The following is a 16074-nucleotide window of genomic DNA, read 5'->3' on the forward strand; positions in this document are numbered from 1 at the left end:
TAAATATCTTCATCACTGAAAGCTTTGATAAGTCAGAGTAAGTGAGTTCATTCAGAAAACAGATCCATCAGACTGATTAAAACAGTTCTGGGCTGCGTTTCCCAAATGCACTGTAAGCCTAAGTAGATCATAGAGTCCTTTGGTGCAGCTGGTTTATGATCAATTTAGGCTCACAATGCTTTTGGGAAATGCAGCCCTGAATTGCTCTTTTTAAACCATTCATTAAAAGAATCGAATCATAAGAGTCACTTGTTTGTGAACCAGACCACACTGATCACACTGCAGCACAACTGTTCAGGGAATTCACTCTATAAGTGCTGGGGTGAATGTGAGGGCAGGAATGTGTTGACAGTGTGAGAGAAAATCACCTCTGCACTAAGGTCATTACACTCGTCAGGCATAGAGATTCACTAAGGAGAACAGATCAGTGCTGGAGACAGCAGCTCAACTCCTACACTTTGAACAAAACTTAGAGCTCGTTGCAGTTTTGCAGTCTTTTGTTTCCCCAGAGAACAGAGGAAAAGCAGGGGTCTTATTAATGAATAACCTGAGGACTCCTCCATAAGTTAACTTTGGAGACGTTGCCGATTAGAAAAGTCGAACACTGACTCACCTTGCCATCTGTTATGTACTTGCAGTTGATTTTGAGGAACTTCTCTGTCAGCGCCTCCTCTTCCTCAGAGGTGGAGGAAACCACACGGGAGGGCCGCAGGGCAGACAAGGCTGGAGGGGCAGGAGCATCAGAGCGAGGTGGACCATTAGAGTCCTGAGAGACAGAGACGGGACAGATTACAGCGAGAAATTAAAAAACAGCAGCCACTCACCCACATAACAAAAACATTACTTTGGTAAATACAGAGTTCTGTCATGAAACTCTAGATGGTGCAGGCTGATAGATCCTTAACTTTGCTTGCAATCACATCATTCTCTATAGGGCACAGCTGATTGGTTCCTGCTGTATCAGTAGCCAATGAGCTCGCTGCTCAACCTTCGAATACTTAAAGGGTTAGTTCACCCAAAAATGATGGCTGATTTCAAAACACTGCTTCAGGAAGCTTCGGAGCGTTATGAATTAGTGTATCGAATCATGATTCGGATCGTGTGTCAAACCGCCAAACTGCTGAAACTTTGGCGCTCCGAACAGCTGATTCGACACGCTGATTCATAACGCTCCGAAGCTTCCTGACGCTGTGTTTTGAAATCGGCCATCACTATATAAGTCGTTCTTTTGTTTTTTTTTGGCATATCAAAAATATTCTCGTCGCTTTATAATATTAATATTGAACCACTGTACTTACATGAACTGATTTAAATATGTTTTTAGTACATTAATGGATCTTGGGAGAGTAATGTCATTGCTGGCTATGGAGGCCTCACTGAGCCATCGGACTTCAACAAAAATATCTTAATTTGTGTTCCGAAGATTAACGAAGGTCTTACGGGTGTGGAACGGTATAAGGGTGAGTAATAAATGACATTATTTTCATTTTTGGGTAAATTAACCCTTTAACCAGTATTTGCTGTAGCAGTTTGCAGCGTGATTTCAGATACCCTCCACCTTCCCCAGCTCCACCTGTATAGATCTGCTACAGGTAATTCATGTATGCTTGTACAGCAGCAGCATGTCTTACTTGCTCACAGCAGCATGTCATGTGTATTGGCAGTAGCAATTCCCGTACTTGCTGTAGAAGCATCGGACTTTAAACTTGAGTTCTACAGTTTGGGGGCTAGTGTCAACAAGCAGTACAAGCAGTCCAGTCATTCCTCCATGTAATAAACATTTTTTTTAGGCAGCAGCATGCATGCACATTTTGATCACAGCTGTTGAAAACTGATTCGCTCCCCCTGATGCCATTTCCTGTCAATACTTAAATGTGTGTCACCACAGGGGGGCGCCAACATTACAATTCAATCAATAAAAATAAACAGGAATATACATGAAATACATAAGTAAATAATACAAAAAGAATACCAACAAATAATTATCATGATTTGATATAAAAACTTATTTCATTCAGAGCCAAAAATGAGGCAATTCAAAATGGAAACAAAGTACTAAGTGGCCATAACACTTGCTCTGAAGCAGCAATAACAAACAGCAGCTGCAACGTAGCAGATCTATTCCGCCAAGACCAAACATATCAACATTAGGTGTGTTTACATGGAGCACTATAATTGGTTTAAAAGTCCAATCCGAATGAAAATGCTCCATATAAACACCTCAATCGGAATAAAAACGGCCAAACCGAATGAAATTGTAATCGGTTTGAGAGGGGTAGGATAAACCTTTCTATAAACCAAACAAAATAAAAATTCTGCCATGTTATCACGCCAAGAGGTGGGGGGTCGTCAGAATGCACAATGGCGGCACCAAAAACAAACTGGAGTAAAACTGAAACAACACATTTATTAAATACACTGAAGAAACTTAGTGTATCATTACTACGGATGCTGATTACTACGGATCATTACTCATACCTTCCAGCAGTAATATGCTACAAATTCACGCTTTTGCTTGATTAAGAGCAACACTTTACACAAAAATAGGGCGCTTAAGAAATAATGGAACTGCTAGGAATACAAGGCAGCAAACAGGACATAAGCTAATGTGCGCATGTCACAAAGTCATTCCAATTGAAAGGGCTGGCACATGTAAACACCATATCGGATTAGATAATGTCTCATGCAAACAGTCCACCAAATCTTTCAATCGGAATGATTTTAATCGGAATGACAAAAAAGTGTACATGTAAACGTGGCTATTGTCAATAGCAAAAAAATAGCCAAACACTCTGAGAATTGACTTTTGAACGGTAGTGTGTGGTAGTGTAACTTTAGGAGAGAGGCTGAATTAAGAACTGCATTAAATCAAACTTTTCTCATTCTGGCCACATTGGTCTCATCCTGGACTCAATCTGGAACAGGAAGTAGCATAGGTAGTGGTGTGACTGTGTGTGTGTGTATGTTGGAGGAGGCATGAATACTCAGAGCCGACAGCAGGACCAGAGAGTGGGCGCTGGGTCTCCTGCAAACACAACCTTCTGCCCACAGCTGTCTGCTTTCCTCCGACACACACTTCCACTCTCACCTCTCCACACACACACATCTCAGAGCCGACTGGAGCAAACTGACACTGATGGGCAAATGTTGGGGTAGTGACTACACAAGAGACCACTGACTCTTCATCTCTCCTCCTCTCTTTCTATAAGGCAGTGGCAGTGTTTATTCATTCATTATAAAGCTTCTGTGAAAATCTTACTACTAAAAACACAGACACAACCAGATGCTCACCACTGCTGTGCATCTCAATTATAGTGATTAAAGGCAGAGGTACACAATAAGGATATTTGAGTAGAATACCGATATTTTAACACTATAATTGGCAACATTTTTCCTTTATCCATGCTTTAACAAGTATTAAAGATATAGATAACCCAAAAATTAAGATTCTGTCATCAATGAAAGTCAATGGGGCACAATGGTGTTTTTGGACCCCATTGAGTTTCACTGTATGGAAAAAACAGTTCACAGAAACATACTTCAAAATATGTCATTTCGTGTTAAGCAGAAGTAAGAAAGCCATAACAGATTTGGAATGACATGAGGGTGAGTAAATAATGACAGTGTGTTTATTTACTATCACTTTAAGGTAACATGCTGGAGTAAAATGCACCACACTGCAATATTATACAAAAAAAAAAAAAAAAAAAAAAGTAATAGCAATCAGAATTTGCCATTGCCTCAGTGCCATTATTGTAGGACTCAGGCATATATCTTGTAATATATGTATATATATATATATATATATATATATATACACACACACACACAAATTTACACTACATATATTTCATATATGTACATAGGCGGAGCGTGTGTAAGGCTGGGCAAGGCTTAGCTTTCCCCTGGCCATGGACTTGAGTCTAGCATGGAATTTTCTCACTCAATTTACTGCTGCTTCTGATTGCTTTTAGAGCAAAGAACTGCCCATAACTGCTGGTCTAGGATCAGTTTTCTCCATAATAATAGCATATTAGTGAAACAGATTTGGTGTTTGCGTTCTTGAGAGCTCAAAGGTTTCTATTTACAATGTGTTTTGCAGCATTGAGCAGTGTAGCCAATCACAGACATATCAGTTAATTTCTTGAACGCAATGGCCAATCAGACGTGTTTAAATTAGAATCCACTCACCGCTCAAAACATGTCGTGGGGGTTCGTCCGGGATATTCCCAAGAAACACGGGACTGAGAAGTCATCCATTGGTGCCACTAGTTCCGCTGCCTGTGCTGATGTGTACGGTAATGATTCTGCTTCTACCACTTCATCAGGTAGTCTAACAACTGCATAGCCACATAAATATACACCATCTGATGGTTTAGAACATGAACCATCAACATATAGACTATCCCCCTCTTTTAGGGCCGTATCTAACAGATCGGTCCTACAAGCAGTTTCAGTTTCAGTTGTTTTCATTCAATCATGTACCTCATCAGTGCTCTCAGTACCGAGCAACTCTCTCAAAGCAATGATAGCAGTGTGTGGCACAGATGTTGGCTTCATCCTTAAATTTGTAGTCGCTAACAACATTGCCTCATAACCTGAACGACGCTGTGCTGTCATGTCAGTCTTTGTCTAGAATTTAATGTTATAGTAATTTGATGTTTATTTACTACGCAGATTTTATATAGACTACAGTAAATGTACATAATTCATTATAATGTTAAAAAAGATTTCTAATTCAAATAAATATATTTTGAAAATTCTATACATCAAAGAATCCTAAAATATTTTATAATGTTTTCCACAAAAATATTAAGCGGCACAACTGTTTGTTTTTTTTGTTTTTTTTACATTGATAATAATAATACATGTTTCTTGAGCAACAAATCAGCATACTAGAATGATTTCTGAAGGATCATTTGACACTGAAGACTGGAATAATGTTGCTGAAAATTTATATATTTTTACAATATTGCTGTTTTATTGTACCGACCCCAAAACTTCTGAATGGAAATGGGCTTAAATTGTCTGCTGCCTTTGACGTAACTGCTCATAATCAAACACAATGTCTGCGTCAGAACACTATAAATAATAAAGACAACATTTTATTCACATATTCAACACATTTGCAATTAATATTTATAATCTAAACCTCTCGTTCTCACAAAATCTTCCCTGACAAGCACGGCGACCGCTGTTCCCACCCTCTGGCCTCAACATCGCACATCCTGCATGCCGTGACAGACCGGCCCACCCATCAGATCCCCGAATAAGCAACCAGAGAGTCAAAACATGCCTTCATGAAACCCTGTTCACAGTTAACACTCTCCGCCTTTTCCAAACAGTTTCCTCTTCTGGCAGCCCAGGAGGAAGGCGTTTGTCAGGAGGAAGGATGCCACCGGTGTAACGTGCACGGAAACGCAAATAGCTTTGTGTATTTCCAGAGCTCTGACGCCGGCTTGCTGTTTATAGCTCGGTTCATTACCAAAGCAGTTATTAACCACCGGAATACAAAAGAACATCTAGTGCTCCCAGAAAGATGCTGATTAGGAACTTAGTAGAAGTTTAAAAGAACAAACGATACCATCCCTGCATGCTGTAGAGCTTTATTTAGGATTTAGGGATGGATAAAAGGATCACTGTATCTGTGCCAGGAATGTGCAAAACTACATATTGTCAAAATTGACTAGTCGGTCGGTTATCTGAATGGCTAATAGTCCACGTGTTTTTAGAAATGACTGAGGTACTGTATATTCTAGTGTACTCCTAAAAGTTGACAAAATTCACTTTTAGCAAAACTTTCTGCAGAGGAAGAATATGCAATGTCATTTTTACTAATAATTTTTACTAATAAAAAAAGGTAAAACTTTACAGTAAGGTCTCATTTGTTAACATTAGTTAATGTATTAACTAACATGAACTAACAATGAGCAATATTTTACAGTATTTATTAAGTAAGCAATAAGGGGAAGCGAAGCAGAGTGCCTGCAACCTCTTCAGCTGTGACTTATTCATGATACAGCACTAGCCTCGAGTATTTTATTGCTTTTATAAAACGGTTACCACACAATACAAATATTAAAGCCAGAAATATGTATCAATGCAACTTTCATGAAGTAAAATCACTAAAAAATAGTCCCTGACCGTGAACAGCAACAGAAGTTACATTATTACGCCATTAGATGGCGGCAAAGACTGTTTTTATGAGTGTGTCAGTCAGTAACGAAGACTTTTATATTAAAAAGACTGAATTGTAGTGAACATGGAACAAGACGCAACTGTAAATGCTTTGACTAGCGCTGTCAGTCATGGGAAAACCCCTTAACTGTTAAAAGGACAAGATATTGCAGCGGACAATTAAACATATTTTTTTATCATGAACATAGGACTGACCTGAAGGAAAATGCTAAATCTGAATGCAAGTAATAAACTCTCTTTCTCACAATACTCTTCTACATAATACAGTAAGCATCAATGAACAACATAAATTGAGAACATACAGTTTACGTTGCTATGAGTGGTTGCTAAGGGTGCTGTGTAGTGATACACAGAACCGTTAAGTGAAGCGGTCATAGCCGTGTTTTATCGTGAATAAAACACAGCTATTGACCAATCAGAATCAAGGACAGGAACTAACAGTTTTATAATCTTTGTTAATGTTTGTTAATATAAATATTGTAGTCCATTGTTTGTTCATGTTAGTTCACAGTGCGTTAACTAATATTAACAAATACAACATTTGATTTTAATAATGTATTAGTAAATGTTGAAATGAACATTAAAATTAATAAATGCTGTAGAAGTATTGTTCATTCTTAGTTCATGTTAACTAAAGTAGTTAGCTAATATTAATTAATTAAACCTTATTGTAAAGTGTTACAAAAAGTAAAAAGAGATATACAAATAAAAAAATTATAAGTCCTGTTCACAAAAAAATTTATATAAATAATAAAAAATGACAAATCATTTTTACAAACAAATTTTTTATATAAATATGTCATTTTTATGAACAAAAATTGTTATTAAAATAAAAAAACTGACAAGTTATTTTTACAAATAAAATGATACACAGATAAAAAATCTGTTATAATTATAAAATTATAATTAATTACAAAATTAGAAGTCTTTTTTTTTTTTTTTTTTACAAAAAATGACTTACAAATAAAAACATTTTTTGCAATATAAACGAAAAATGTTATATTAAAAAAAAAATACAAATAAAAATTATAAACAAAAAAAATGACAAGTCTATTTTATAAAAACATTAAGTACAAATAAAAAATGAAAAGTAATTTTTACAATAAAAACAAAAAATGTTAAAAAGTGGAGAAAGCGGCTCACACAATTCTGTGAAATCAGATTAAAACAACCTGACATTAAAATGATGCTGAGATCAATTCTGCAGTGCAACCTAAAATGTCTCTCAATTATTATTATAATTATTCATTATTAAAATGAAGGACATTTATGCACTTATTTGTACCAGTACTGGCCAATAATGTCATTCAGTCTTAACTGACTGACTCAATTCATAAACAACATTACCGCACCAGATCACAGCAATCAATGCAACTCAATTACTCCATCACCAGACTGACTGCGCACAGGCCAACACAGACAGGTTAAGGCACACAATGATTTTCTGCAATGATAAAATTTAGTTTACAAGAAACGCACCTTCTTTGAAGTATTTAGGTCAATGAACATGCATTCAGTGCTTCTTGAAAAACATCTCATGACTTTTACCAAACCACATCAAAGACCATGGGAGAGAGACCAACAAAATGTGTCCTCTGGCTGGGTGACGTTACTATCCAACACGGAGGAGGAAAAAAGTGTGTATCTTCATGTCCTCTAGGCCATCTGGAGCTTACCTATGCTGGGCTGGTTTTACACAGCCTCAGTGAATCCAGCCTAGGGGAGACCAGTGGCTTGATTTAGAACCTAAGCCTGGAAAAAGGGCACTAACCCTGACTGCAGGGCTCCGCATGTGGGTGGACTGATCTCAACTTCACACACACACCCTTACAGTACTGTTCTACCTCACAGACAACATTTCTCCAGCTCATGTTAATGACTCATGTGTTATTAGTCTGAAGCAGTAGATTAGCACTCAAAATTTCAACAGCTCTGTTGCCATTATAAGGCGAATGCTGAAAATGAATAACAGCAGAAGGATGATGTCAGCTGACTCTCATATTAACTGAGATCAACAACAGCACTTTGAATTAACTGTCATCTGTGGATTTATTTATATGCAGCTGTTTATCGTGAAAACAACCTGCAGCTCCATCTGGTGACCAGAAACAGGTTTTGCAGGGAAAAAGCAAAAAGTACCTGACAGATATCACTGAAATAGGTATCTGCATTCTACTTGAAGCCGTTCACGTCCTTAAGATTCAGAAATTATTAGTTTCTATGGCAACGCTCAAGATCCCAAAATGGATCCATATGTGGCTTTGTTGTTATTGAAAGCTAAATACTTAATCACTACCTTAATTTATCTCTATATGCTCTTGCAAAATCTTTAAGAATAAGAACAAAGTGCACCAAGTAACACTGTTGATATATAGTGAAATGGCAAACAGTAAAATGTAGAGGTACACTATCATTCAAAAGTTTGGGATCGGTAAGATTTTTTAATGTTTTTGAAACAAGTCTTTTACGCTCAGCAAGGCTGCATTTATTTGATCAAAAATACAGTAAATAAATTATGTGAAAAATTGTGAAATATTATTGCAATTTCAAATATCTGCTTTCTATTGCAATATATTTTAAAACGTAATTAATTCCTTTGTTGGCAAAGCTGAATTTTCAGCATCATTACTTCAGTCTTCAGTGTCACATGATCCTTCAGAAATCATTCTAATATAACGTGCAGTGCTAACTTAACATCACCTCGTAACCTCTGTTGATCTCTAGAGTTTCATGCTGTTATTGACTGAGGCAAAGCACCACAAGAGTTTCTGGGCATAAAATCAGACCAGTAACACTGGGACAAAGTCACCTTTCTAAGTATCAGCCAACACCAGCAGCCACTGGTAATTAACACTGGCCATCTCTCTAACAGACACACACACACACACACACACACACACCAGTCTCTCACTCCCTCTCGTTTTCTTGTGACACAGACTAAATTTAGCATGCAGCAGGAAGGGAGGGTGAGATCAGGATGATACGAGGCAAAAACTCCTCAGGAAACTTAATTCAAAGTCACCAGATTTCATAGATGGAGTCAGCGCTACTTGTATAGTCAAACTTTTGATTATCGGTACACAGTCTGATCTACTCGGCCAAGAACCACCCACTTAAACAGGAAAAGACTACGTGACTGACATATATATGACCAACAACGGTTCGCCTTGTTTACATGAAGTAATCGAATGAATAACTAAATTAACAATTACCATTTTCCTTTTTTTTAATATCAACACAACAATAGACCAATTTTATAAATATAATAGACAATATTTTGATTACAAACCTAGAAGACCTAGTCTCAGCCTCAGACGTCATGCCCACGGACCGTTGGCTGAACGTCTGATGCATATGGCACACTTAACTGGAAACACTTCAGGATTTTCCAAGTCGTCATCTGGTTGGTTAAACTCTACAGGATGTTGGGGAGACGTTTGTGTCGCGTTCTTTAACGGTCTGCCTGGAAACAAATGCTGTGACGCCAAACCCCCTCATGGAAGAAGAACGCCGTTATGTTTACTACTGTGACAATGAGAGCTTGCCAGGATCAACTAAATACTGAATTTTTCAAAGTATGTGAAGTTTGCAGCTCCATTGTTGCAGTAAAGTTGCACAACGTTCTTGAATGAATAATTTATAGATGCACGCCGGTCTGTTATTGTAGGGACATCGACTTTACATTTTTACATTTTCACCTAAACATGATGCGGAACAAAACTAAATGTGATTGGTCGCGTTACATGTCAGTCAAACGTACTCTTGGGAGGTCTTTGGCCAATGAAAGCTGCGATAGAGTCCAGACACGAGACTCCATGTTGGATATTCCATGTTGGAAACTTCATGGGAATTAATTAGAAATTTGGGCTAATTTATACAAACTATACAAACATATGTATATATAAACATTTGGTTTGTCATAAGCAGACATGATGCAAACTAACGCAAATTTTAAAAATGACATTTTTGACTTTTGTTGACAGAATTTTGCAACCCTAAGTACCTTACTTGTAAAAATAACTATTGGTTTAGGACACATTACAGCAGCAGTAGAGGTGAGAGAATCCATCTACTTCCCCAAGCAAATAAACTGCACCCTGTGGTCAGCGTTCACTACTGCTCTTCATTACACACAAACATGCCAGGACATCCGCTTTAATAATTAATATAATCCCAGTCTGTAGCACTGCAATAACAGCTCCGTAATTAAAAGACTGTTAAAGCCTGTGAAAAGAGCTGTTTGCTTTACTGAAGTGCTTTCTTTACTCTACTGAATCAAACCGCACCTGGTTCACCCTGCTGTGTCTCTGGAGGACTCTGTAGTGTGCAGGGAAAAGACTCTCTGGCTGAGGAGGTCAATGAGCACTGCTAAATTTAACATACATGCAAGTAGGTGTTGCATTCTCAGCATTGCCACAAGGGGCGCTCTACCGAACTTTAGCATAAACTGTCTTCTACAGTTTTTTTCAGGACACCTACTGCCAGGGCCGAGCAACAGTTTGAAGACAATCGCTCTGAGCAAGTTAGCTGAAATCAATATGTTTATTGTTAGCAACCTGATTAATTAATAACAAATCCATTTGACATTTGAAGGTAAATCTATTGCCCCCTTGAGTACTGAGGCTTGTTATCAACACAAGAACATACATTAAGTATGGATGCATACTTAAGGATGCATATCGTGGTTAGCTCATATTGGAAAATTTTTAAATGTACAAATACCAGCTGGTATTCGATATATATCTGTCATTATTGGATATTTAATTGTACTATTTTTACTTTGAAATTGTTTTTGCCATCATCTAATGTTCACTTAAAGTTAACTTATTTGTAATGTAATCAAATCTCAAAATGAATATCCAAATTTTTTAATGTACTATATTTTGTATACTGTATTATAATGTTGTGATGCCTTTACTGTTTTATTTTTATTTAAAGGGGTCCTTGATTATGATTTTACTTTTTTAATGTTAGTTAGTGTGTAATGTTGCTGTTTGAGCATAAACAACATCTGCAAATTTACGACGCTCAAAGTTCAAAGCAAAGGGAGATATTTTCTTTTACAGAAATCGCTTTTTTTAAGGACTACAACAAACGGCTGGTAGGGACTACAACGAGCTTCTTCCTGGGTTGGTGACATCACAAACCCCAAAATTTACATAAACCCTGTCCCCGGGAACACGCAACAAAGGGGGTGAGGCCATGTTGGGCTGCTTTAGAGAAGAGGAAGAGTTGCTGTAGTAGAGTGTTGTTACCATACCGTCATTTTACGCCAGACTGCTTCACAAACAAGGGTTAATTCAACACTGGATTTGCACAAAAGATGATGGCACATGCTAGTCAATGAGTTGAATCAACTCCACAGCAACTACATAAATTTATCCACTAACCATTTAGAAACGTCCAGTTGTATTATAAAAGTTATAACTTCTTCCTGAGTCTCTCCATCAGTGTCCAGTTTGAACAATGTAAGGCCAAACACTGTTACTGACAATTGTCATTTTGGCTGCGTGAGATTCTCCAGTTTTGTTGTTGTTGAGCAGCTGAAGCGTGAGCTGTTAAAGCTCCACCCTCTTCTGGAAAGGGGGCCAGGAGCAGCAGCTCATTTGCATTTAAAGGGACACACACAAAAATGATCTGTGGGGTATTTTGAGCTGAAACTTCACAGACACATTCTGGGACTTACATTACATTTTATAAAAGGGGCACAATAGGTCCCCCTTAATTTATTTAGACAAAATGGTATATAAATTTAATATTAGTTAGTTATCCATTATCCTAACATTCCTAACATTAAGTATGTTCAGAGACTCAAAATTGATTCCAACATTATATTCATAGCATTGATTCATTACATTAGCATGACGCAAAGCCCACAATGTGATACTCTGATGGAGTGGTGCAGGTATGATGTCAGAATCCGGAAGTCTAATTCGAGATTTTCCTATGGGGTTTTATAATGGGGGTTTTCAATTTATGAGTAAAATAAAGCATGTGGTAAACATAACTTGACGATACTTTGACGTTTTGTTCTATAATGTACACTCCACACACTCACACCCCAAGCTCTCTTATCTAGTTCCTTGAACAATGAACATGAAAAATGAACATAACTGCTTCAAAATTTGTTTTTGCTATGGGTGTGTAATTTACGTTGTAAAACAAAACATCAAAGTATAGTCAAGTTATGTTTACCGCAGGCTTTACTGTACACATAAATCGAAAAACCTCATTATGAAACCCCATAGGAAAATCTTGAAGGAACCAGCGGCGAATTAGTCTTCTGATGTCATACCTACACCACTCTATAAGCATAAAAATAAACAGCAAACTAAATTTACTTGAACTAAATATGCACTAAATCCAATTAATAAAATATTTCTTGCCTTGAATGAATTTTGTTACAGAGCTTCTTGAAATGCATTCTGGGATTGCCATCTCCATGAAGAGAGAAGAGTCTTAAATTCTAGATAAAACAAGGTCAGAAGCACGCCTACAATGTGTCTAGGTAGGCAGCTCACTGGATTTTGGAACAGGTCATTTAATTCCCAGTGCAGCACCTGTCTCAGACTGCTAGACAGATCACAGCTTTCTTTTCCCAGAGGAACGGTCTAAATAGATATGTGTGAAAAACGAAAGGGAAAGGAGCGTCTAAGGCTGAGCACACAAGCGGGCAGGTTTGCAAAAGGCACAGTCACAGCAGTCACTATGGAGACCAGGAGGCAGTGAGGTACAGTGGCCTCTTTGTAAGATGCTGAAGGTAAAGCCTTTTACTGCCAAACAGAACTTCGACACCAAAACCACCGATATAAGTATGTATTATATATACATTTTAAAATATATATTTAAATAGAAAACAGTTATTTTAAATTGTAATGATATTTACTATTTTCACCATTTATTCAAATATTAATCAATTTTTTTTAAAAAGATTTTGTAAGCATATTGCATAGTTGTGCTTGGAGTCAATTATTTTATTTGTGATAATGCAATGAAACATGCCAAATTTTGCTGACTTAATTATTGGCCAGGCTTTCATACAAAGAAATTATGAACACATGCAAAAACAAGAGAGAACCAACGAAATATTAATAAATTATTATGTTGTAGTCAATGTATGCTTTTCCTGTGAGCTTTGTTTTTCTATGATTTTTTTTTCTTTTTTTTTTGCATAGTAAAATAAAACCTGTAGCTGTAGTTTTTCTTGCCAAATAATTTTGTCAGATAAATACCTTAACCATGTTTAGTTTTTTGTTCTTCCCTTAAATTTAAAATATTTAAAAAATCTTAAATATTTTCCTCATATTTTGATGGTTTAATCAAACTTATAGGGTCATTAAAAACAAATATCCACACACACACATCATAATCATATAACTGTAAATATATAATTTTATTACTTTTTTTGTTACTACATTTTTATTGTATTTTATTTTCTTGCATTAAAAATTTAGAATATTATTAGCAACAATGAAATGTTTAATTGATGGTTACTTGGACTGGAGGGAAAAAGCACCCTTTAAGCCATTTTAGAGCAAGTTATATATATATATATATATATATATATTAGTGCTGTCAATCGATTAAAAAAAAATAACTTGATTAATCGCACATTTTTTCTGCGATTAATTTGGCACGTTTTTATACATTTTTAATATATTTTATAATGTAATAATTTCACAGTTAATCTCCAAATTAAAACAACATAAAGAAACAAGACAGTAAATTGAAATACTTGTTTAATGGCATCTTTTTATGAATGAAGGCATGTATCACTGATACTAATACAGCTACTGATGTCTCGATGAAATTTATTTTTCCCCCAATTTTAAACATGAATTATAGCCATTCAAAAATATAACAACTTTTAATTTAAGTGAACTTAGAACAATCCTCACATCAACCCATAATAAATGTCATATTTACCTGTGCCCTTCCTACCTGTCAAACAGATAGGAAAAATACAGAAATTGAATAAAGTTACCAAATAGTCTGCTGCACTGCATAATTTATAGCCTAAATTACATATAGATTAATCATTATTAAAGCTACAAAAGTTCTTTAGTCAAGAGCAGTGAGTCATTTTCTCTGTTACCTTTGTTCTTTCATTATCTTTAATGACATTGGCTGCTGTCACTTTAAGAGCTGCCGCTGCTGCACATGACGCTCTCACAACTCTTTACTTTGATTTAAGACTTGATGTAACTCATTCAAGGCTGCTCTAATGAAGATACTCGACAAAACGGACATTTTTGGCATTATTGTGCATGTTATTGTTTGTTCAAGCATGACAGAACTCGATTCTGGCGCGCCGTCCATGCGCATGATACTGGCACGCGTCTTTCTGTGCGTTGTGTGTGTGACAGGACATTCACAGACAGCGCGTTCTCTTTTGGCGCGCTTAAATGGTTTAAAATCAATTGCATGAATAAGAGCGTGATCATATATTGTAATGCTAGCCAAAAGATGACAGAAAAAAGGGATGCTGCGTTTATTGCGTTAAATATTTTTAACGCGTTAAACTGGAAAAAATTAATCGCATGCGTTAACGTGTTAACGTTGACAGCACTAATATATATATATATAATATTGTGAAAATTATTTTTTTCTCCATTTTTTTTTTTTTAGCTCTAACACCCAGTTCTATTAATCACACCAGCACCGGCTCATTTCTTTGGGATTTAGATTAAGTGCTTCTAAGAATGAGGGCAAGTCAACACAGCTCATGGCAGGTATTTGATTACAGAGGGCGTGTAAATATCACGTCTGACAGTGAAAAACCACAGCCTTGAGCCAGGTGATCTCAAAATCTACTCAAAAGCAAATTTACAGAAGTACATCTGTTTGCAGCGTATAAATATTTTATGTATATATCTGTCCTTCGTTGGTAACTAATATTAGATTGACAGTGGTATATTTGCAGTATTTAAAGTTGAAGCATGTAATTTGCCAGGTAATTACCAAACAGAATTTTTTTTTGCAGAATAGCTTTCCTGAACACTTCTTCTATTTGACATAAGTCAAAGTGTTTTGATATCACCAGAGAGCCACAATCTTTACATGTTTAAAAGAATCATCCTATAAATGTCTTCTAGTTGTCTCTGCATATTAAACTGGGATACAAGGAAGTATTTTAACAATTACATTCAGCTTTAAAGATGAACGTGTTGACACTGAGTTAATTATCTAAAGTCAACAATTCCAGCTCCTGTTCGTCTTGACAAACACATGGATACCTCGATAACCTAATGGAGAGCTTTTCTGCAAGACTGGCATTCTTACTATCAGCTGATGAAAAACAAAGCACAATGTTTCCTGACTAACAGCATTTCGTGCTGTCGCCTCATGATATCACTGTTCTATTAAGGCCCTCCCACATGATTCCTGTAAACCAGAAAGCAAAAGATACAAAAGCACACAGAGCTTCGATTTTGGAAAATTGTTATAAAATTCCCAGAGAGCATGCCATGCTCAGGGCATGTCTGATTGTGTGTGAGTCCCTTAGGAGCACAGGTTAAATGATGAGGCTGTGGGGTGTGAAGAAGGAAATGTCACATACTGTGGTCGCTTTCTCCAGGTCAGCTTCTGAGGAGGTGGGAGAGAGTGGGCTGCTGGGACTGAAGGAGGGAGAGCTGCCTGCGCTGGACACGTACTCCGGATCAGGAACATACAGAACCTGCAAACACAACCGCAGCATAACACTTTATAAACACCAGCCACGGCAGCCAGCAACTGCATGCATGGACGCACAATCAATACGCGCATACATGATTCTACTTATGTAAATGAGGACATACTGTATCATAGACCTCTAGTGTTAACCTGAAAATAAAACCGTTTGCATTTTTATACTTAAAGTAATACATTGTAGTAATA

The 16074-nt window shown here is 36.7% G+C and overlaps 1 protein-coding gene across 7 annotated transcripts in view; it reads right to left on the minus strand.

Annotated features, from left to right (window-relative positions):
* oxr1a (oxidation resistance 1a) overlaps positions 1–16074 on the minus strand; it is a 158188-nt gene that overhangs the window by 25393 nt on the left and 116721 nt on the right. For all 7 annotated transcript variants that reach the window (XM_051866234.1, XM_051866240.1, XM_051866233.1 and 4 more), the window contains 2 exons: positions 15758–15874; positions 614–766 (listed from right to left, as the gene is read on the minus strand). In XM_051866234.1, the coding sequence (XP_051722194.1) occupies positions 614–766; positions 15758–15874 (270 nt within the window). The remainder of the gene's footprint in view (positions 1–613; positions 767–15757; positions 15875–16074) is intronic.

This window comes from Ctenopharyngodon idella, chromosome 16 (assembly GCF_019924925.1).
Source record: "Ctenopharyngodon idella isolate HZGC_01 chromosome 16, HZGC01, whole genome shotgun sequence".
NCBI lineage: Eukaryota > Metazoa > Chordata > Actinopteri > Cypriniformes > Xenocyprididae > Ctenopharyngodon > Ctenopharyngodon idella.